General features: G+C 53.2%; 2 protein-coding genes across 2 annotated transcripts; both read left to right on the top strand.

Annotated features, from left to right (window-relative positions):
- Positions 1-5,087: 5,087 nt before the first annotated feature.
- btg4 (BTG anti-proliferation factor 4) lies at positions 5,088-7,218 on the top strand. Its single transcript, XM_088940032.1, has 4 exons — positions 5,088-5,260; positions 5,809-5,946; positions 6,626-6,836; positions 7,042-7,218. The coding sequence occupies exons 1-4, from the start codon at positions 5,088-5,090 to the stop codon at positions 7,216-7,218; spliced, it is 699 nt and encodes a 232-aa protein (XP_088796158.1).
- Positions 7,219-9,285: 2,067 nt separating this feature from the next.
- On the top strand, positions 9,286-21,867 carry LOC148816676 (zona pellucida-like domain-containing protein 1). The gene is made up of 16 exons (XM_088940143.1): positions 9,286-9,465; positions 10,134-10,323; positions 12,094-12,160; positions 12,335-12,342; positions 12,410-12,523; positions 12,668-12,894; positions 14,543-14,730; positions 14,814-14,886; positions 15,561-15,658; positions 15,807-15,887; positions 16,380-16,542; positions 17,424-17,532; positions 18,403-18,438; positions 18,971-19,118; positions 19,212-19,351; positions 21,785-21,867. Exons 1-16 carry the CDS (start codon positions 9,286-9,288, stop codon positions 21,865-21,867), a joined length of 1,905 nt encoding a protein of 634 aa, XP_088796269.1.
- The last annotated feature ends 666 nt before the right edge of the window (positions 21,868-22,533 follow it).

Raw genomic sequence — 22,533 nt, 5'->3', positions numbered from 1 at the left:
GAGATGACTTTGGCCCACGGTGCGAGAGTGTCCTTTGTGGTCTCTCGTCTGCGTGCAGACCGTCCACCCTGCAGATCCCCCTTCCTGCAATTCAGCTGAGGGTCCGATCAGGGAGGGCATTGTGGGAGTCCGGGCAGAACCCAGGCTCTTGGGGCCCCGAGCGATCGGCTTGTCCTATAAAGAGGGGCGGGCCCTTACAATCGGGGTACCACCGGGGCCCCGACCCTCCCAGGCAGCGCTGGCAGAGACAAACAGCATCAACACTGGCGCCTTTCCGCCAGCCACAGGCTATGCTCCTCAATAACCCCGTGATTACGGCAGCTTGCAGTAAACTGCGGAGAGAAATTCAACACACTGACAATGTGTATATAATCAACACGGTGCTGGAAAAGTGTATCCGCGGTGCCCGGCTCAGGGGCAGCTGATGTCGAGGTCGGCTCTGGGACGGGGCAGGTGTGAAGGCGTCACGGGCACAGCCGCAGTGTGCCCTCGGCGCCGGTCCGCCATCCAGGCCCAGATCCCCGTGCCCACACACAAGCCGAGCGGCAGACACCGTTGGGTTCGGGCAGGGCTGCAGTGCTGGTGAAGAGGGGAACGGTTTCTCGTGGCGCTGTAGCTCCAGGGGCACTAGAAGCTAGCTGGCTGGCCGGTCAGGGGTCAGGGGTCGGGGGTCAGGGGTCGGGGGGCAAGGGACAGTGAGACGAAAGGCCGAAAGGAGCTCCTGTGGTTTTGTTCAGAAATAACACGCAGTTCCACAACGGCCCAAAAGCGAACACCAGCGACACAAACTCTTAAGTCTTCTATTTAACTCTTCCGCCGTTAAATAATAGGGGATGGAGCCGGCGGTAGGGACCGTGACATTGGCGACCTCAGCGCTGTCCTCTCGCGTACTGAGTGACCCGACCCTAACTAGCGACAGAGGAGTCAAAACTCTTCAGCCGGCGCTCCCCGAGCCGACCGTGTCCGTCTCACGCTGAGCGCCAGACGCCCCCCAGCGTGCCGCGTCTTACCTCGGCGGGCAGGAGGCCCAAACCGTCCCGGGTTTTCACTAGCTGCCAAAGCCGCCTCCTCACGTCCTCCCGGGGGGGGGGGGGAGGGGGCAAAAGAGAAAAAAAACAAAAGAGAGAGAGGAAGAACGATGGCCTCCAGTGACGCGGCGACCGAAGAGACCTCGCCGTGACGCCGGAGCGGGTGTTCTAGATGGTTCCGCCGCGGGCGGAGGAGGACAGCCGCGCCTGCAGACGGCCAGCGGCTATGTTGGCCTGGGGTTTCCAGAGAAACCGCGCTTGTTCAAAGGCTCTTTTCTTTTTCCGGGTCATGCCTGGACATGCCCGCACATCAGAAAAAACAAACAAACCAACCAACCAACCAACCAGGCCTACCAGCAGCCCATGACTTAATCTCTCTCTCGCTCTGTGACTGCGGGGCGACGCCGGCCTGCACACAGTCACTAGCTCTTAACCCCGCGTCCCCTGGGACCCCGCACTCCTCTTCCATCCCCCGATCCGGACGCACTGGACCCACAGATCCCAGAGAAGGCCGGGCCCGTGTCCGGGCACTGGCTGAGGTCAGGCTTTGAGCGCAAGAAAACAAACAAACAAACGTCGGGAGCTTTTGTGCTGCCGTGAGATGGACTGTGTGATTGTGTAACGTAGGGTTTGTTGACAAGGCCTTCGCCACCTGTATAGCGCAACTGCTGGTCAGTTCCCGGATCTGCTGTTCTTAATGGCTGAACCCGGTTAAACACTGGAAGGACACAGCCCCTGTCTGCTGCGTGGATCAATATTGATTATGGTAGTGCATTGTGTATTAAGAATGCACTGGCTTGTTTTCGCGTCGCTTGGCAAAGCACAGCGCTCGCTTGTTGTGTAACAGTGGAAGGAGAGGCGGAGCTGCAAAGACATGGCTCCCCGTTTTCATTGTGGGTTGAGTTTTGCACAGAAAAGAAGCCCTGTAGCACAGCCCCGGCGCGGACAGGCCAGCAGGCGGGATGGCAGGCCTGTCTCGAACCCAGGGCCGGAGCGGGGGGGAGGTTGCCGGTTCAAATCCCACAGCCGGCAGAGGAATCCTACTCCGTTGGGCCCCTGAGCAAGACCCTTAACCCCAGCTGCTCCAGGGGGTGCTGTACAATGGCTGACCCTGCGCTCTGACCCCAAGCTTCTCTCCCTGCCTGTGTGTCTCATGGAGAGCAAGCTGGGGTCTGCGAAAAGACAAATTCCTAATACAAGAAATTGTATAGGGCTAATAAAGTGACGTTATTATTATAAAAAAAAAAGTCAGGAATTATGAAGGAGAGAGAGAGAGGACTCGAGGTCCTGGGCAGTTAACTGTAATGTCACAACACTGCGACACCAGCATTCTGGGAGTGGAGATGCAGCCAAGACTCAAACCCAAGCTTAAATATGGGTTTTGAAGAAAAAGAAAGGGGGTTTGTCCACCTTCGAAGTTCCCAGGATTTGAAAGCAGCAGAAACTGTTGAGGGCCAATATTCACTCCATCCTCTAACATGGGTGACGGATAACATTCCCGCTCTTGGGAAAACCACTGTCAGATCGTTACTAGTTACCATTCCTTTCGCTGGCCAGAGTGCAACATATCCTGCTCAAGACGCCCACGACGCAGTCGCCTGGCTGGCCAGCCTCCCTGTACCTGCAGCCGAAGAGCTGCCCTCTCCCTGTTGCTAGGTGTTGCCCAGCTGGGAGGTTGCCGGGCCTTTGTTTTGAGCAGCGCTTCGGCCTGTTCGAACTTGCAGCTTCGACAGCGTGTCACAGAGATCAAAGCCCCGGCAGACAGATACCTTCCTTTGAACGTTTGCTAAACACCAGGCAGGTACATCCTTAGGCCCGTTGGCAACAAGAGCCTGTGTTTCGCGCTGGTGGAGGGCAGAGATTCTTTTGGAGTCCAAAAAAGAATTCTTTCGCATTTCTATAGCTCTTTTATTGAAAGTATTTGAGCTTTTTTCCTGTATAATTAATAATAATAATAATAATTGCTTACACTTATATCGCGCTTTTCTGGACACTCCACTCAAAGCGCTTTACAGGTCATGGGGATCCCCTCCCCCCCCACCAGTGTGCAGCCCCACCTGGATGATGCTCCAGTCCTCTCCCCACACACCAGCTCTCAGTGGGGAGGAGAGCAGAGTGGTGAAGCCAGTTCAGAGATGGGGATTATTAGGGAAATAATGGGAAATTTGACCACTACTCTTTTCAAGAAACGTGCTGGGATTTTTAACGACCACAGAGAGTCAGGACCTCGGTTTTACGTCTCATTCGAAGGACGGCGCCTGTTTACAGTGTAGTGTCCCCATCATGGAACATGGACCCAACATGGACCACAGGGTGAGCACCCCCTGCTGGCCCCACTAACACCTCTTCCAGCAGCAACCATAGTTTCCCAGGAGGTCTCCCATCCAGGTACTGGCCAGGCTCACACCTGCTGAGCTTCAGAGGGTTGCCTGTTGTGAGTTGCAGGGTGATATGGCTGCTGGCTGCTGCATGTGTGGCTTCACTTCACTCAGTCAAAAAGACAAACACTGTCTTCGAAATGTTGTAAATCTCAGCTCTAAACTCAGTGGTGAGCCTTCGGGACCCCTGGCACAGCTCTATGGCCAGCAGACCCCGAGGACGGCCCGTGGCATCACTGGAGACCCCCGCATCCTTCACCAGTCTGCTGAGCTTCTGCCTTCAGGAAGACGGTTTCGCTGCCGCAGTGCAAGACGAGGAAAAGGACATTTAGCTTTGTTCCAGAGGCCAGTGGGATTGCAAACACTGAGCAGAAAGAAGTTTGATCAATATGATGTGTATTGGATAGAGCCCCTTCAACAAATGCGCATGCACTTTAACACCTTCCTAAATACTACACACTGTGACTTTCAATCATTTTTATGGTCTGCAGGCTGTTTTAATTTATGTACCTATATATATTTTTTTTCTGAGTAATGTTATTTTAATTACTTAACACGGCTCACTGCTCAGATTGCCGTCCGGGGACGAATAAATTATTTTGAATTGAATTGCAATCCATCCAATGCATTTCCCGTATTCCTGCATTTTGAAACATCGTTTTCTTAAGACACAGAAGCCAAAATAAGCATGTTCTCCTGCAAACATATTAAGGGAGACATGACATTCATAACAACGAACACGGTACAGCCTGTTATCGCCGGTTAGAGCGGGGCTGACTATTATAGTTCTAGGGATGGGAGGGTGTTACTGTCCTTGTGTGCGAGCTGTTTCAAGAGTCATCACCACGTGTTTCACACGCCCCAGAATTAAATCAGGATCTCCGTGCAGCCAGTCAGTTTCTGCCTGAACCCCTTCGGTTACGATGTGTTTAATATTCGTGCTGCGCCGCAGGACTCCAGCGACCAACAAGCCTGCAGAAAACAGCGCCCCCTAGCGGCCCATTCCAATAGCACGACGTGCTTCAGAGCGGGGTCCCCGAGAGTCTCTTCGTCTGCACAGACTTCTTCAAGTTTCTGTCAGTGAAATACATGTCGGCGCCTGCTGTGAGCAGTGCAGTCGCGCAGGAGTCTGTATTTCCACGTGAGACTTCGGGAACTACACGCCCCCAGACAGCACCCTCAATTGAATAATTTATTTCAATGATCACCCATTTTATTTAAGGCAGTTGGAGGCGTATTTGAGGGCGTTTTTAGACTTTGGTGCGATTTCAGATCATTTAAGTTGTGATAAGTTCATGCCGCGCACCTGTTCACACACCGGTCAGTAACTATCCTGAACCGCCCCCCCCCCCCCAGACCTATATACTGGCGCAGGACGGGCTGTTGGTGTAGAAGCGGTATCATAACGTATTATATAGAAAAGAAAAAGTGAATTTGGTGTTCGAGTGCGGTACAATTTCACCGTTTAAATTAAACAGTGCAGCAAAAAGAAAATAGTGGGGGGAAAATATTCTGTACGATAGTTTTAATTAAAGACAAAATACTGCTGCTTCTTTTTTCCCCCCCAAGTGCGCTGGTTTCTTATACCGTAGAAGTGGATCGTGCAGTCCGGCTGCTGGGCGGTGACGTGTGCGGTCTTTCGGTGAACCGTTTTTATTTCGTAAAACGTTTTAGACGACCGATGAAGGAGGAGATCGCCGCCACCGTTTTCTTCATCACCAGGCTAGCCAAGAAACGCGGGAAGCTGGAAAAACGCCGCTCCGAAAAGCTCGCCCTGGAGCTGACGGCGATCTTGTTTGAAACCTACAAGAACCACTGGTACCCGGAGTGCGCCGCCAGGGGCCAGGCCTTCCGGTAAGCTCTCTCCCGGCCCTCGCTGTGGTGAGGAGGAGACTGGGACCCCCCATCTCCTGTGGGCCTGCCAGTTTGCTAAGGCTTTCTGGGCCCAGTTTCAGGACTGGTTACGAGCCCTGACTGCTGACTTCATTACATACACAGCACTTTTCCTGTCCATGGGATGGGTGTTTGCAGAACTTGAGGTCCCAGTCAAGGAAGCAGGCAGTCTGGCTCTGTCTGTTATGAGGTAATGGTGGCCTCGAAGGGAAGGAGGAGGCAGAAATTCCTCTGCCCTCCATTTTCCACAGGTTGTCTTGCAGAATCCTGTGACGTTGATGACTTACGTTCTTTACATTATCTTAATGTCTGAACAATTTCAAATGACATGCACTAATCATGCATGGTAAATCTATTGGCTTACCTATCTAGATGTGTTTTTTTTTCTGTATGATACTGTATATGCACAAGAGAGGAGAACTTCACAGTATTTGTGAAAAGACAAAGGTCTTGATTGAAATTGGACATGGATGGGCTCCTGCCTCTCTGATGGTTGTGTTTGCCTGCAGGTGTCTCCGGATGAACAAAGCGCAGCTGAGGGACCCCCTGCTGGAGCGGGCCTGTCAGCAGAGCGACGTGGACTACGAGGAGCTGGGGCTGCCCCGGGAGATGACAGTCTGGGTGGACCCTGGGGAGGTGAGCTGCAGGTGAGTGTCTCCAGGGAAGGGCAGAAGGCTCTTTAGTCTCTTCTGTAGTGCTCTTCTGGACACCCCACTCAAAGCTCTTTACAGCTAATGGGGATCCCCTCCTCCACCACCACCACCAGTGTGCAGCCCCACCTGGATGATGCTCCAGTCCTCTCCCCACACACCAGCTCTCAGTGGGGAGGCGAGCAGAGTGATGAAGCCAGTTCAGAGATGGGAATTATTAGGAGGCTATGACTGGGAAAGACCAGGGGGAAATTTGGCCAGGACACTGGGGTAACACCCCTACTCTTTTCAAGGAACGCCCTGGGATTTTTAATGACCACAGAGTCAGGACTCTGTTTTATGCAGCATCCTTTGGATGAGACCTTTTTACAGTATAGTGTCCCCATTGCTATACTGGGGCATTGGGACCCACATGGAACACAGGGTGAGCGCCCCCTACTGGCCCCACTAACACCTCTTCCAGCAGCAGCCTTAGCTTTCCCAGGAGTCTCCCATCCAGGTACTGGCCAGGCTCACACCTGCTGAGCTCCAGGGGGGGCTGCCAGCTGGGAGCTGCAGGGTGATATGGCTGCTGGCCATTCTACAATGTAGATTGAAGCAGATGTGTGATCCTGGTGGGGGGGGGGGGGGCCTTAGTGTGCAGCCCTGGGGTGTCACCGGCTCCCTGATTGACCAGGTATGGGGAGAAGAACGAGCCCATCAGCGTGGCCGTGCTAAAAGGCCAAGGCGAGAACCAGCAGCTCTCCCAGCGGATCAACAGTGCCGTGGAGAGGGCCACCTCTGATTACTACTCCGGCACCTCCTCCGACGAGGAGGGGACCAGCAGCACCAGCGTCTCCCAGCCCAAAACCATCCCCACGGTCAGCAACCCCAACAGCATCTACCAGGTGAGAAGCCCAGGGCCAAGGTTTGGACTGTGTGACTGGGTGCAGGGCGTCTGGTGGCTGGTATCCTCTGAGACAAGCTGGCTGTGTACAAGCCTCAACTTCTTGACGCGGGGGTGCGGTTAGGTAGGCCTGGCCCACCATGCAGTGGGGGTGTGGCCTGATTCTTGTGTTCCTTGCCTTATCGGTCTGCTCTGCTGTGTTGCAGGCTGGAGACTTCGGTCCACCTCCTGCTCAGCCCTGGGCCCCTTATCCCAAGAGGAAGGCCTACCAGGGAGATGGCTACTACCCTCCTCACAAAGCCCACAAGAGCTACAGGCCCTCGTCGGGGTTCTCCGAGCCGCGTGTGGACCGGTACCACTGGGTCAGCAAGAACCGTTCCTAGTCCGGGCTGGCTGGTTTTCCCACCCCCCCCTTCTGCACTCGAACCTGGGCATCTTCGCAGCGCTAGAGCTGTAGCTCACTCAACCGCCACTGTGTGGCCTGTGTGTCAGTCGTCTTTTAAATCTCTTTACATAGCACTTTTAATGTTTTATTATTTTTGTGACTGAATGTTGTGAGTTTTTAGATACTTCCTGGGAAATGTGAACTTGAAAATGAGTTTTCAAAATAAAAGCCTTTTAATATGCATTTCGGCATGGCTTGTTGGTATGACCTTGCTCTCCCAGTACTTGACAAGTTACGAGACCAGATCTGAGCTGCCCTTCGAGTGAGCTATTTATTTGAGGTCCTGACTCCCTTGTCATTAAAAATCCCAGGGTGTTTCTTGAAAAGAGTAGGGGTGTTACCCCGGTGTCCTGGCCAAATTTCCTCATGGCCTCCTAATAATCCCCCTCTGAACTGGCTTCATCCCTCTGCTCTCCTCCCCACTGAGAGCTGGTGTGTGGGGAGAGGACTGGAGCATCATCCAGGTGGGGCTGCACACTGGTGGTGGTGGAGGGGATCCCCATGACCTGTAAAGCGCTCTGAGTGGAGTGTCCAGGAAAGCGCTATGTTGGGAGTTAAAAGGCTTGCAGTTTGTGGTTCAGAAGCATTGGAAATTAGCATCTGAAGACTTTAGCGCCTGCCTGTTTTGCCTCCCCACTGGAGGGTGCCATTGTTCAGCTGGACAGAGTTTTACATCTTGGTGGGTTATGGCTGGTATTTTTATGGTGTCTTGTCACAGCTGATGGGGAAGATGCCTGCCTGAAGGGCACTTAGGTGCAGTGACTCTGGTGTCTTTAATTTCAGACTAGGGGGAGAGCTCTTGGAGCTCAGCGGGATAGAAGTGGGGGTTCACCGGGTTGGCACCCCACTGCTGCCAGGGTCCTAGTGGGGAGAGCGGGCTCAGCCGGGGCCTGTGGCAGATTCCATGTCTTCAGTCCTCCTGGGGTAATGAGTACTGTGTAACTCTCTTGCAACCCAGACATGCCAAATCCCTTAACTTGAAACATTCCCTCCTGACTTAACCGACGCAATAACGTGCAAGCTGAATATCTCCAGTACATATAGAATTCTAACTTCCAGTAGCTTAAGGGAAGCACGCTATTGTACTCCTCATAGCCAAGAGGGTTCTGCTTTGTTTCCACTGTACACCCACCTTCTTGGCATGGAACATGTATTATTCTGGAGAAATTATACGTCCCGCCCTAGTGCTTATCCAGATAAGGTGTAAGACCCCCAGGTCAAGACCTATCAATTGATTTTTCCTGCAGAATGGGCTGTTGTCTTGTTCTTCCTCCTTGGACGGTATTCCCAGAGTATTTTCTTTCATAGCCCGGTCCCTGTTTTGGATCGGCACGGTTGCCCTTAGTTACTCCATAAATGCATTGAGTTTCTGCCACTATTGTCTGCTGAGAAATTGCTCGTGGGGCTGGAGTACTAGACGGAGGCTGAAGTCTGTGGTTTTGCAGGCCCTGATGCAATGGGATTTATAACAGTGATCCTGGAGAGGTGCAGTCCAGTAAACCATTCCTCTTCCAAGTGTGGTGCAACCTACAGTACCCCCTCCCACCGGCCAGCAAGATCCCATGGAAATGATCCTTAGTACAAATAGGGCAAGATTTGTTTTTCTGTGCAAGCTTCTTGTTAAACTGAGAGATGACTTAAGGGGCAGTCAATACATTGTCTTTTTCACGGTAGAGCCACAGTCCAGTTTGCTATGGGTTTTTCTTGGGCTTGAGTTTTGGTAGCCTCTTTTGCCCTTCTCTCCCAGAATAAGGACACCCACAGCCCCCATCTCACCTCTCCAAGTAGATTCTCTGGAATCTACTACGCACACGCCGTCACTGCACAGGCAGTGTGCAGAAAGCAGTATCGCAGTGGTGTTTCTGATGATTGCTATTCAACCAACCAGATCTTGATAAATGCATCCAACCACACATCACACCCTGCTTTTCACATGGTTCCTGTAGTTCCTAAGTAGTCCCAGCAACACAAAAAGACCCAGAATGGTTAAAATGGCGATGGCGGTATGTTGAACATCGCCTTCTTGCTTCACCGAAGGCTTTTCGGCACCGACCAGTACGAGATGTTGCCCTGTATTTCCAGCCACACACCCTTGCTCATCTCCAGGGATAGATGCCCCCCTCTAGCGAAAGCTGATCCGAGGACAAGCATGGCGCAGTTCTGGTGTCGCAGGAGGTTCTCGTGTGTGTGTGTGTGTGTGTGTGTGTGTGTGTGGGGGGGGGGTTAGCAATGACATTGTTTTGGGGAACTCAGTGTATCATCCCATTCCTGTTAGTGCTTAATCCCCTGGAGACACAAGTGTCCTTTTGGCACCAAGTGGAAGAATCGCCATGAATCTCCCATGGTGCATCTCGGCCATAGCCAGTTTTCCAACCTGAGGCCCGTGTGCCTTCCCAGAAACAGTGACCATCAAGCCGAACCAGTTGCTTGCGTGCAGTGCAATTTCAACACATGAAGGTACATCCGAGTGCCTTTTTTCAAGCTAGTATACAGGTGTGGAAGATCGGCACTGCCTTGACTCGTGCCCTTGCTGTTGCTCTGCGAGATTCCTGCAGTCGTACAGCCTGTGCAGAAATCCAGGTTCGAGCTGCCGTATGGGCTGGGCCTAGAGCTCCAGTAAGCCACACAACTAGAGCTCACGGTGGGGCAGAAGCTTTGGCTATAGTGAAATATAGGAAATTTGTCCCGTTTTGTTGTACCTGTTCCATTTGGAAGCGCCAACTGTGCTCGCGTCTTGGTCCGGAAACCTCCCACGCGCAGGGGAATGAGGAGGTTTCGGCTAAGCCTCTCGTCCTTAAACGTGTTCCTGGCCACCCGGCCCCTCGCTGACTGACCGTCCCTCACGAGCAGTAGTGCCAGCCCACGAGAGCTCGGGAGGCCCCAGGGCGAGAGAGAAACGAGGCCAGCCACTCCCAGCTGCCCCTTGTGTGTCGCTGCTCTGGGAATCCCGTGACCCAGACCCGAATCCGACGACAGAGTTCAGTAATAGAGCTCAGCCAGCCGAGCCGCTTGGGATGGCCCATACATGGCCACAAAGGGACAAGTAAAGGTTTATTCCGGAGGAGAAAAGAAACAACGTTTCGGCTGTGGAGCCTTCATTGGTTTCCTGTCTTTCCGGGATGAAATCGACCATTTCTGCTTCCTTTGCGGCCGACGCACGCTTGGACTTCATGCATGGCTACTTCTGAGCAAGGACTCTACTGAGCGCTGATCACACACTGGTGTGCAGAAGGCAATCTGGCAGTGACGCTTCTGATCGTTGCTCTTTCTGCATCGACTCGGCTGGATAAACGAGTCTGGGGCCTGAAACGAGGCTCTGACACACAGTCGCCCCCTGGTGAGGAGCCCGTGCTGTAACGTGTTCTCAAGCAGGCATGGCTGGGTACGAGACCTCAGCCTTTGTGGGGGAAAAACGCAAAGCAATGCCAATCTTACACTGGATTAACTAACATTTCAGTCTTGTTCAAGGGAGCGTTTCCTCAGGTCTCTCCTCCCGGCGGCCGTCAGGGTGTATAACGCTGCCCTAGGCTAGGACTGTTAGCCCTTCATCTGCTCATCTATGGACCGCATGTTGCACTATTGTACTTTTTGGACACTCAACCTGTATATACCTATGCACATTTTGCACATCTTTTATTGTTTTACAGTGACTATGAGCATATTTTGCACACGCCTCACTGTATATTTATTTTGTCTTGCTGTACTTGTTTTAATTTTTCATCTGTTCTGACGTCGGTTTTTGCTCGTCTCAGGCTGGTCTGCTGTAACACCTCAGTGTCCCTTCGGGATCAATAAAGTCTGATCGAACTAAATTTTGAAATGGATAAGTTAATCCGAATCTGTGATCTCGAACATACGAGCTGGATTGTGCATTTTTGATGAAATGTGCGGGTGTTTTATATAACTTCTCGTTGATTGATTGATAGCACGCGGATGGCTCCTGCTGTCGGTCCCCCGTGCCCGACAGCGCTGTGACTCACTGTGGAGTCCTTTCAGCTGCGGTGATGCGATGCTTCGGTCACATTCATTCATTAGGCTTTGTGATATCAGCCCTGCGGTCACGACATATCACTGCGCTGGCTGTCTCTTGTTCTCAACAAGCCTGGAATGAAAGGACAGATCGGGGAAGGCACTTGGGGAAGAGCTGCTATCCTGGAGTGCTGTAACTGACACCTCCTGGTTTTGTGAAGGGAATTCCTGTTGGGCTCCAGGTGCCACCCCCCCCCCCCCCCACTGGGACATTATAAATACCCGTGCCACTGTCCCACTGCACAAGACTCTCTCAGTCCTCCACGCAGTGCAGCGAGACGACACTACTGACCACTGGACAGCGGGGCAGGCAAGTCGCTCTCTATAACATCGGGTGTTGGGTTAAAAGATATTATAGTTGTGTTGAGTTTGGTTGCATAGCTGTCATTTACATATACAGATGTTCTCGTAGGGGGCTGCGTCAGCCCGCGCAGGCTGCAGAGGAACAAGTAGAGGTTGATTCCCTGCTGAAGAAGGCTCCACAGCCGAAACGTTGCGTCTCTTTCCTTTTCAGCACGGAATAAACCTCTGCTTGTTCCTTATGTGCATATCGATGGGTTGGAAAAGTGAGAAATTGGCCGTCGTGTTTCTGAACCTCGCCTTGTTCCTTTGCTCCCCCTGCGGGGGTCACGAGGAGAGGACCCTTGTGAGGATGGTGGTTTCAGGGGGAGCGTTTGGGTCAGGAGGCGCTGAGCTGCTTTAAAACCCCAGCCTCCGAGAGAGACGGCTGTTGTCTCCCAGTGCTCTCACCCCTCTTGCCTTGTCTTTGCTGTCTTGTGTCCAGGTCTTCTGCGGCTGGTGACCTACAGGACCTGGGACTGCAGGTACGGCCACGTAGGACCACTGCTGCGGTAATCCAGTAGTAACACCATCCGAGCTCGGAGCATCGGGGCCAGCTCTGGCTTTGATCATGCAATTCCAATCCCAACCGCAAGATTATCTCCAGACCGGCTCGTTAAGCGGCTCAATTAGTGGCTCGTTAATTCACCGGTGTGCCGAGACGCTGAGTCGCTGGCCGCGTGCAGGTCCGGTGGTCGGCACCTCCAGGTCTGCTCCGTGCGAGTGCTGTCTGTCTCTCTCTCTCTCTCCCTCTCCGACAGCTGCTCTCCGGAGAGTCAAGATGCTCCCACGGTGCTTTGCTCTCGTGGTCGCGCTCCTGGGCCCCGTCATGGCGGCTCAGTACAACTGCTCCTCTGATTACGACCGGATCCCGGGTGAGTCGGGCCCCTCGTTTCCCCCTTTCCTTCACGCTGAGCGTGTTCCCCCACCAGCAGGTGGCTTTTAGAAGCAGTTGGGGGGGGGGGGGGCGTCTTCTCTTTTCCCCGCCCGTGCTCACGCTGCCCCCTGGTGGCCCCCAGTGAACGCGGACCTGACGGTGGACTGCGGGCCCCAGGTCATCAGCCTGACGGTGAACCTGTGCACCGCCCTGTACGCCGGCCTGGACCCCCAGCGCCTCGCCCTCAACAGCCAGCACAACAACTCGCAGTGCAATGGCACCGTGGACACCAGTGTCAGCCCCCCCGTCATCCGCTACCGCCTGCCGGTCAACAGCAGCCTGGACAACACCTGCAGGACCACCTTCCAGGCAAGTGGGCTCTGTGACCCTCTGAGGGGGGTGGGGGTGGGAGTGGGGGCCCGTCTGGGGTTCCCGGTCCTCTCGGGATCCCATCCCATGTCTGACTTGACAATCCGCAGGGGTTGACCTTCAGAAATCCGATCCATGCAAATTTTAAAGTCGCTGGTCTCTCTCGAACCTGGTTGGTCCCGGGGATGAGCTGCCCGAGGTCAGCTGAGGAGCAGGAGGGCGGTTTAGTCGTTAACGTCGGAGAAGGTCGGGTCGCAGCAGGGCTCAGGGGTGCAGAAACGCGCCCGAACCTTGGCTCTTGGCAGCAGAGCGCAGTGCAGCCTGTGAACCTGCGCAGTAAGGCAAGGTAACAGCAGGGAAGACACAGCACAACGGCAAACGCGACGTGTCGATTACCACCATAACCGCTGCGGGGGGGGACGTGAAAGTGCCGTTCGACTTTTCTCTCCTTCTGCAAGTTCCAGGGAAAAGCTCTGCCCACACGGTGAGGGAGATGCTCATATGAGCATGTCTGCGTCCCTCGCGCGTGGACAAAGTTACATTCAATTCACTTCCACAACAAGGTTGCCCCAGGGCGCTAAACAAAGTTGTGTGACAGTACATGACGTTACAATCCAGAATGAGAAAAAACCAGAAGACATCAGAGGAGAGGAACCAAAAACCCCTCTGTAAGGAGAAAAGAAACCTCTAGGGGTCCAAGGTCAACTGGCTGCCCAACCCCTCTGGGCATGCTAACATTATACAATTAATGGGGGTATTAATTCATCCATCCATCATGTCTTCTGTATGTCAGTACTCCATGCAGATCTCTGTAGACCAGCAAGATCCTCCTAAACGATAGCTATATCCAGGATGTCCCTCTTGGATCCATGGCAGTGATGCAGCATCCAACTCAGATGGTGCCCAGCCCAGGCGCCATCCGGACATGTGGGGAGGAGAATAGGATAGTCTGGTCAGAACAGATGTATCTACCTGGTGGGCCAAGATAGAGACACACAATGGCATGTACAGCAGCACCAGCAGCCATGGTTGCAGCAGGCTATGATGTAAGGTGTGTGCAGGCTAGGCTGAAGTAATAGGTCTTCAGTCTGGATTTGAATACTGAGATTGACTCGGCGTCCCGAACATGGGGTGGGAGACTGTTCCATAAGCTATGGGCCCTGTAACTAAAGGCGTTACCGCCAACTTTACCCAAACACTCCCCTGTAAGGAGAGAAAGAAACCTCTAGGGGTCCAAGGTCAACTGGCTGCCCTACCCCTCTGGGCATGCTAACATTATACAATTAAAAAAAAGTACTTAATGTGGAGTAATAAGCCTTCCATCATGTCCTTCTGTGTGCCAGTACTCCATGCAGATCTTTGTAGACCAGCAAAATCCTCTTAAACGATAGCTATATCCACGATGTCCCTCTGGGATCCATGGCAATGATGCAGCATCCAACTCAGATGGTGCCCAGCCCAGGCGCCATCCGGACATGTGGGGAGGAGAATAGGATAGTCTGGTCAGAACAGATGTATCTACCTGGCAGGCCAAAATGGTTGTAACTGGCGCCTGCCTTGGCGTCAGCGTCCGGGGCAGAAACAGGAAGGAGACCCAGGGCTCCACCAGCGCCGCTCAGGGGGTCTCGCCTTCCCTGTTCGCCTGCAGGTGGTGGACGAGGGACCGGGGACGGGGCCCTTCACCCAGTTCTCCAACGTCCAGTCCGTCCTGGTCACGGGCTACATCGACAACTCCGACACCTCCGAGGGCATCATCACCTACTCCACCGACCTGTTCTACCGTTTCAACTGCCGCTACCCCCTGGAGTACCTGCTGGAGAACGTGCCGCTCATCACGTGAGTGCTAGCCGGCCACCCCGCCCAGCGTCCTGCCCCGGCCCTCCCCTCGCCCTCACCGGCTCTCTCCTGCTCTCCCGCAGGTCCTCCGTCTCGGCAGCGATCAACGGCAACAACGGCTCCTTCATCAGCACCCTGAGCTTGAAGATCTACAATGTGAGTGTTGACACCCAAGGGTGCAGCCTGTGTCGCTGCTGCTGCTGCTGCTGTTGGCTTTAGACTTTAAGAATGGTAAAGCTGTATCACCCTTATCAGCCATGTCACCCTGCAGCTCCCAGCTGGCAGCCCCCCTGGAGCTCAGCAGGTGTGAGCCTGGCCAGTACCTGGATGGGAGACTCCTGGGATAGCTAAGGCTGCTGCTGGGAGAGGTGTTAGTGGGGCCAGTAGGGGGCGCTCACCCTGTGGTTTGTGTGGGTCCTAATGCCCCAGTATAGCAACGGGGACACTGTACTGTAAAAAGGCGCCGTCCTTCGGATGAAACGTAAAACCGAGGTCCTGACTCTCTGGGGTCATAAAAATCCCAGGGTGTTTCTCGAAAAGAGTTGGGGTGTTACCCCAATGTCCTGGCCAAATTTCCCCCTGGCCTTTCCCAATCATGGGCTCTTAATAAAACCCATCTCTGAACTGGCTTCATTACTCTGCTCTCCCCCCCACTGAGAGCTGGTGTGTGGGGAGAGGACCGGAGCATCATCCAGGTGTAACTCACAGAGGTAGGCGTGACTCTTGGCTCCACTGCCACACACAGCCCTGTTCTGCCACTGTTCACATGTGCCACTGCCGAGTCCTGCTGCCTTCACTGCCAGGGTCTCCCTTTCATGTCTTCACACCAGGACTCCACCTACACCTCTCAGCTGGTCGTCCCAGACACCGGCATTCAGCTGAGGACCAAAATCTACGTGGAAGTGGGCGCTAGAAACCTCACCGGCAAGTAAGGGATCCTCCTGATCTCAGCTCGGACCCTGGGCAGGGGTGTCCTGTTAGCCTGCTGGCGAAGAAACCGGGGACGATGGGTTTGAGCTGGTGAGGTCTTCTCGAGCACCTGCCCTTGCCTGTAATTTTCATTCTTCTCTTTCCAGCTTCAATGTGCTGCTCGACCACTGTTTCGCCACTCCCTCGCCTTTCGGCACGACGACTGTGAAGCACACCTTCTTCATCGGGTAGGCCAGCCGGGACTCGGGCACAGAGGCGGGACAGCAGTCGTGGGACAGGACACAGACGCGATACAGCTGACTCTTTAACTGTGGTCACTGGGCAAGCTTCCAGTGGAACGTGTTCTCTTCCGTGTCTGAGAGTGATCTCTTCCCACAGTTCTGCTTTCGCGCAAGTTCAGTTTTATCATTCAAACTGTCTTTGCGTGCACAGAATACTGTTCATTTCCCAAAAGAAGTGTTATTTTCTAAAAAAAAAAAACCCCCGATAAATTCAGCTGCTTCAACTACAAGGATCATGCTTGCTAAACTAGGCCCGTTGAGCTCCGGCCCTGGAGGATTTTGGTGTTAGCGGTGGGATTGTGCGCCGCTGGGAAGTGACAGATTGCCGACAGTAGTGATAAACTCGGCGAAGCGGTGCAGACTTCGCCAGGCACGTCTCGCTGAGGCACCTCGCCTCCTCGGGGCAGGACCGCCCTGAACGGCTCGCGTGTTTTCCAGGTGCACCAAAGACGCCAAGACGACGGTCCTGGCGAACGGCGCGAGCCAGAGCTCGCGCTTCCTCTTCGACGCCTTCCGCTTCAGGGAGCAGCTGAACTCCACCGTGTACCTGCACTGCGTGACGCGTCTCTGCGAGCCCAGCACCTGCCAGCAGCTGCTCTCGGTGAGCCCCTCACGCCCCCTTCTCTTCCTCCAGGCCCCTGGGGGCCACGCTGGGGGCCACGCTCTCAGGCCCGCGTGACCGCGCCTCCGCCAGCTGCAGCAGCCCAGCCCCTGTGCCAGCCCTGCCCCTGTATTCATGGGAAATTCCATCCCCAAAAAACTAATGCTTTGCAGCAGGACAGCATATCAAGCTGGGCAGCTCCACAATTGATCTGGAAATGCCCTTGAACAGTGTGCAGCCCGGACAGAAGCCTGATATTCTCGTGTATTACTGCCACTCCATCCTGTCACAGAAAAGCAGACGCTAATAGTAGAGAGGCTGATTAATAAAGCAGGAAGCTGTGTCAGCATGCGTAGGCTGTAGAGGTTTATTCCATGGTGAAAAGAGAAGAAAAGAAAGCCGAAACACTGTGTTTCTTTTCACCATGGAATAAACCTGTACTTGTTCCTGATTAATAAAATGCTCAGTAAGGCCCACACAGGGGCGGTGTGGTGGTTCTGTGGCTCAGGATCTGCCCCTGTGGCTGGAAGGTTGCCGGTTCGAATCCTGCAGCCGGCAGAGGAATCCTACTCCGTTGGGCCCCTGAGCAAGGCCCTTAACCCCAACTGCTCCAGGGGCGCTGTATAAATGGCTGACCCTGTTCTCTGACCCCAGGCTCTCTCCCTGTCTGTCTGTCTCATGGAGAGCAAGCTGGGGTCTGCGAAAAGACAAATTCCTAATGCAAGAAATTGTATAGGGCCAATAAAGTGATCTTATCACTCAGTGTTTTCCTCAGGAGGCAGAGCCGTGCTGTGCTCTGCTGCCCCCTGCTGTCCTGTGGCTGTCATGCCGTCGGCCAGGTGGTGACAGCAGCTCTGTCTCTCTCTCCCTCTGTGTCGCAGACCTGCAACAGTGGGAACGGGAGGAAGAGGAGGGCAGCTGAAGCGTTCGGGACCGAAACTCAAAACTCTGTCACAGTCTCCTCGGGCCCCCTCTACGTCACGGACCGCGGTACGAGCTTCAGAACCTCAGAGTTTGGCCTTGGTGGAAGCTGGTTAAATTCGACCATAGCATTCCTGCGAGAACTGTGTTTGCCGTTATTCCTGTTTTCTGCAATGTGCTTACGGGTTGGATCTATGAGACTGTGTGCTTACAAAAGCTTTTGCACAGATCCGCTGTTCTAACACTCCTGCAGAATCTGGGGTACTGTTTCTTCAATGCATCAAGGCCGGGCAGGTTGTTAAGCATGTTTTTGTGGCTGAAAAGGCAGCAGAGACATAGGAGCTGCGAACAGGGTTCAAGCTCCTTCAGCCTGTCAGTGGAGAACATGAATGCAATCATGGATATGATTCCAACTGCTATAGTTATAATAATAATAATAATAATAATAATAATAATAATAATAATAATAACCAGTTCAGAGATGGGGATTATTAGGAGGCCATGATTGGTAAAGGCCAGGGGGAAATTTGGCCAGGGCAGCGGGGTAACACCCCGACTCTTTTCAAGAAATGCCCTGGCATTTTTAAAGACCACAGATAGTCAGGACCTCGATGCGCACCCCCTACTAGCCCCACCAACAGCAGTTAGCCTTAGCTTTCCCAGGAGTCTCCCATCCAGGTACTGGCCAGGCTCACACCTGCTGAGCTCCAGGGGGGCTGCCAGCTGGGAGCTGCAGGGTGATACGGCTGCTGGCTTATCTACACTAGCAAAGTAGCTTCAGAGCTGACACATTGCACTGTGCTCCACTGGTCACTCTGAGAGGTTTATATAGTTGCTGGGATGGAGCGGGTAAGAGGAGATGAGTCTGTGCTGAAGAAGTCACTATTAAACACCTGACCTGCTCTCTTCTCTCTCTCTCTCTCTCTCTCCTGGTTGCAGCAGACGCTGTCGATCAGCCCTCTTCCCAGCCTCAAGGTAAGAGGATCCTTGTGGCCGTTCAGGGCCACAATTATTAGAAGAGATAGAGAGATCACTTTATTGGACACATCCAATTTCTTGCATTAGGAATGTGTCTTTTCGCAGACCCCAGCTCGCTCTCCATGAGACACACAGACAGGGAGAGAGAAGCTTAGGGTCACAGCGCAGGGTCAGCCATTTATACGGCACCCCTGGAGCAGCTGGGGTTCAGGGCCTTGCGCAGGGGCCCAACAGAGTAGGGCTACGGGATTTGAACTGGCAACCTTCCAGCCACAGGCATGTCATTGCTTTCGAATTCACGTCCCCGCTGCAGATTCGGAGACGTGACCGAGAAAGCCCTGAACACGACACGTGTCGAGTGAGTCCTGGGTGCACACTAAAAAGTCTAGAAAGGGCAGACGGGTCGGTTCCCGAGAGTGTGGGGGACAGGAGGTCCCGCGGGGGGCGAGCGAGAGGCTGTTGCACAGTCCAGCCGTATCCCCGGGTGTGTTCCACTGAGTCCGAGGTGTCCCGTATCCCCCCCCCCCAGTGAGCCAGGACGCAGCGCAGCCGGCAGGCGGTCACTTCGACATCACCGGGACGGTGGTGGGGGTCCTGTTGTCCGCCCTGGGGGTGGTGGTCCTGGTCCTGGGCAGCTGGTTCGCGCTGAAGAAATACACCCGGCTCCGCGGCTTCAAGTGAGGGCCCGGGGCCCAGCCTGGGGGCCCGGACCCACCTTCTCGAACCCGAGACCGCTCCAGCTTCCCCCCCCCTCTGCTCTCACTGGACAGGAAATCAGACCCCCCCCCCCGCGGCAGCCCCGAGCCACCCCCAGGCTTTGCAAGACGCTGGCTCTCGTCCATCAGAGAAACGTGGGCTTCTGACCCTTTCGTGCTCACAGGTCTATGCGCGGACACTGAACTTGCGGGAGGTGAGAGAGTGTTTCTCCTGGACCGTGTCCACAAGCGCCCGGCCCTGCACAGGAAATCGCTCGTACTGCCCTGCTGTGGGAGCCCTGCTCTCATCTTTCTCCTGTCTGCTTTTTCACAACTATTCCTTCGGAATGTAGACATCAGCATGGAACCGGGCTTCTGGATCTTACTGTCCACCTTTCCCTTTGCACACCAGAATTAGTTATTATTTTCTTTCTTTCTAACAATTTTTGACTTTTGGGAAAGAAAGGGGGGAAAAATGAATTAGGGACAAGGCAACTATTGTATGACGCCGAATGATTACAGGCCCTGTACGTTTATTGGGTTCAAGGGGGTCTCTTTCTAATAAGTAGAGAATAGGTCACGGTGTAAAATGGGTGGGTTGCACAGATGCTAGACACAGCAGGAGGAGGAGAAAAAGGCGCCGCAGTCCCGCCAGGCTTTGGGGCTGGGATCTCTTCGAGAGGGGCAGACTTCAGCAAGCGCAGCTCGGAGGTGGCCAGTGCTCGCCCGAAGATTTCACTACCCCGCTTGACGCTTTCAAACCCACAGAGCAGGAGATAGGCTGGAGGGTGTTTAGCAAAGAACTCTGCTGAGCTGGAAAAGGGGTACGCGGAAGCCTGCACATCAGGAAAAGGGGTGTGCTCTCGCTGCAAATGGTGGAGTATTTCTGCGTCCAGTGAAGGGATGTGGGCCAACGTGAAGCTGGCAATCCTGAAGGCAGTTATCCTAATGATCAGCTCCCCCGTTTGTAGGTTTATTGGAAATCTGGGCTGAAGATTTCTGGGCTGAAGGACAAGCTTTTCCTCCAGGCTTGTGGCTCTGTGTGTAAACTGTGTACAACTGCTGATCTCTCCTGCTACACCTGTAATAAAGATCTTGTTTTATGTCATGTGCAGAGGATCCTTATAAAATGAACGTTATTTTTATCGTTTCGTCTAGTTTGCGTCATGAGGGATTTATTTCTCACCTGCTGTCTTTCTCTTTTGGTCAGAGCAAAGAGAGGTGCGGTAAACTGTGGTAAATGCACAGAGAGGTGCGGTAATACGCTGAGAAAATGTAATAGAAATATTACATGGAAACGTGAGACACAAACAATGGAAATTCACCACAATCAAAGCAACCTCGGGCGTCTTTGAGTACTCATCTCACTGGAATTCAACCCTTGTCAAGTGTAGAAGTACCGCCTGCCGCCGGATCGGGTTTCGTGCTGAAAGTGTGGCCGTCGGGCCGGTCGAGAGTCGAGCTGCGGTGTAAAACATCTCGTGTCACGCAAAGAGCGTGTCAGGTTCCGAACCTGCGATCCTCCCCCCCCGAAACCATTCGGACACAACTCTCCCTCCCCCCCCCGAAGGCCGAGCGTGAAGGAGAGGACTCGTCGAGTCATTACTCATGATCTAACGCAGCTGGTAAACTCTGAAGAGTTTTTTTTTAATAAGAGTGATCCCCATAGCGAAGCCGCCCAGCAAAGCAAACGCATTTTAGAGCACGATTCTCGCGGACGACCCTGAGATCTCGCGAGGAAGGCAGAAATTAAGCACAGACTTCACCGGAGGGGAGAGGGGGGTCACACTAACAGATGTCGGAGATCTCAAAACAATTGGCTTCCTTTTTTTGTTTCCCTTGAACGCAGAGTTATGTAGGTGTTCAAATGATGTAGTCAACTGCAAAATCGCAGCACCTCTAATTAGGTTCAGTGGTGTTTCATTCATTACTGTACTTCAAGTGAATGGTTTCAAGAGAAAATCCTGCATATGCTAAAATATATTATTTAATATGGAGATGATAATATATATATAAATAATTGGGTCTAATCGACTTCTCAGGTTGGATTAAACTCCAGAAGACACTCGGTCCTGCACCTGTAGTTTGAGACGCGTGTTTCGGGTAACTGTAAGTAGTCACGGAACCTGCCCGCCGGTTATCAAACTGGGTTGAGCCTGAGCGGCCAGGGTGGAAACGCAGTCTGTCTGTTTATGTGGTAAAGAAATCATGTAAAACATTTTTTTTTCTGGAGTTTGGAACACACACAGTAAGTACGGAAACACATCCTCGCCCTTATCTCGTAATAGTTCAGGTGGGTAGCTGCGTCAGCATGCAAAGGAACGAAACAAAACGCAACGTTTCGGCCGTGGAGCCTTCATAAACCTATTACTTGTTCCTTATCTCGTAATTACGAGAATGCTCGCGTACTTCAAGTGATCACGCGATAGCACAATCGTCATATTAGACCTGTAGCGCTACGTGCGGACGTACAGTTTTAAGCAGTGGAACTGATTGCACGTGTAACTGTTCATAACGGAGCCGTCATTGCTAAATCCCACAAAACCGGTCTCTCATGCTTGTAACGATTATGTTCGTATTTGCTAAAAAGTGCAAGACTTCATGATGAGTTAACCCCAGGCGAAAGTAAATCCGTCCAAATTCAGCAGCTCTGGACGTTGACACGATCGTTAAACCGAAGGTGGCAGCCAAGCTCACGGTAGCTGCTAGATGCGTTCAGTGCGCAGCGTAACAGGTTGTACATACACTGCGGTTATTATGTGAGATGTCATAGGTAATAAGTAATCATTCCTATCTCGTAATTACGCGATAAGGGGGCGATTTTTTCCCCTTTGGTGGCAGCAATGCACTTCCGTACATAACGGGCGGCCTTCATGGAGAAACTTGCACTATAACTCGACTTGCGCGGGTAACGCTGAACAGCCTGATACGCCGCTTCGGTACCGCACTGAATCCACGAGAGGGCAGTGTTGCCCGGAGCAACACACTCGCTCACAGACGCGGGGTAACGTGGCCGGTCAGGATTTTGGGGGGTGGGAGCGACTTGGCAAGGGCCGAAACAGACCTTTACACTCTCTGGCTTTTGAGGACAGCAGCCCTGTCGTTATAACCCCAAATGTCCTCATATTGTGGTGGCTTATTCGAGTGTTTTGACCTCATTAATCATATTTACCCACGCACATACGCACACGCAAGGTTTTTACCTTAAAGTGAACGGCTGGTATTTTATTCCGCGGCTGAATGTGTGATGTTTATGTAATTGTCCCCTCAGACAGGTAGCTTTTGGGAGTTTATCAGGCTGATGGTGGTCACTGTGTACGACTGAGTACATTGTGGGGTATGAGAGTGAGCCCCATTTGGAAACAGTTCTTTAAGGTCAGCACCACAGTGCTCTCTC

The sequence above is a fragment of the Atractosteus spatula genome, chromosome 22 (genome assembly GCF_055471065.1).
Source record: "Atractosteus spatula isolate fAtrSpa1 chromosome 22, fAtrSpa1.hap1, whole genome shotgun sequence".
Taxonomy (NCBI): Eukaryota; Metazoa; Chordata; class Actinopteri; order Semionotiformes; family Lepisosteidae; genus Atractosteus; species Atractosteus spatula.
This window is presented reverse-complemented; position numbering and strand designations above follow the sequence as displayed.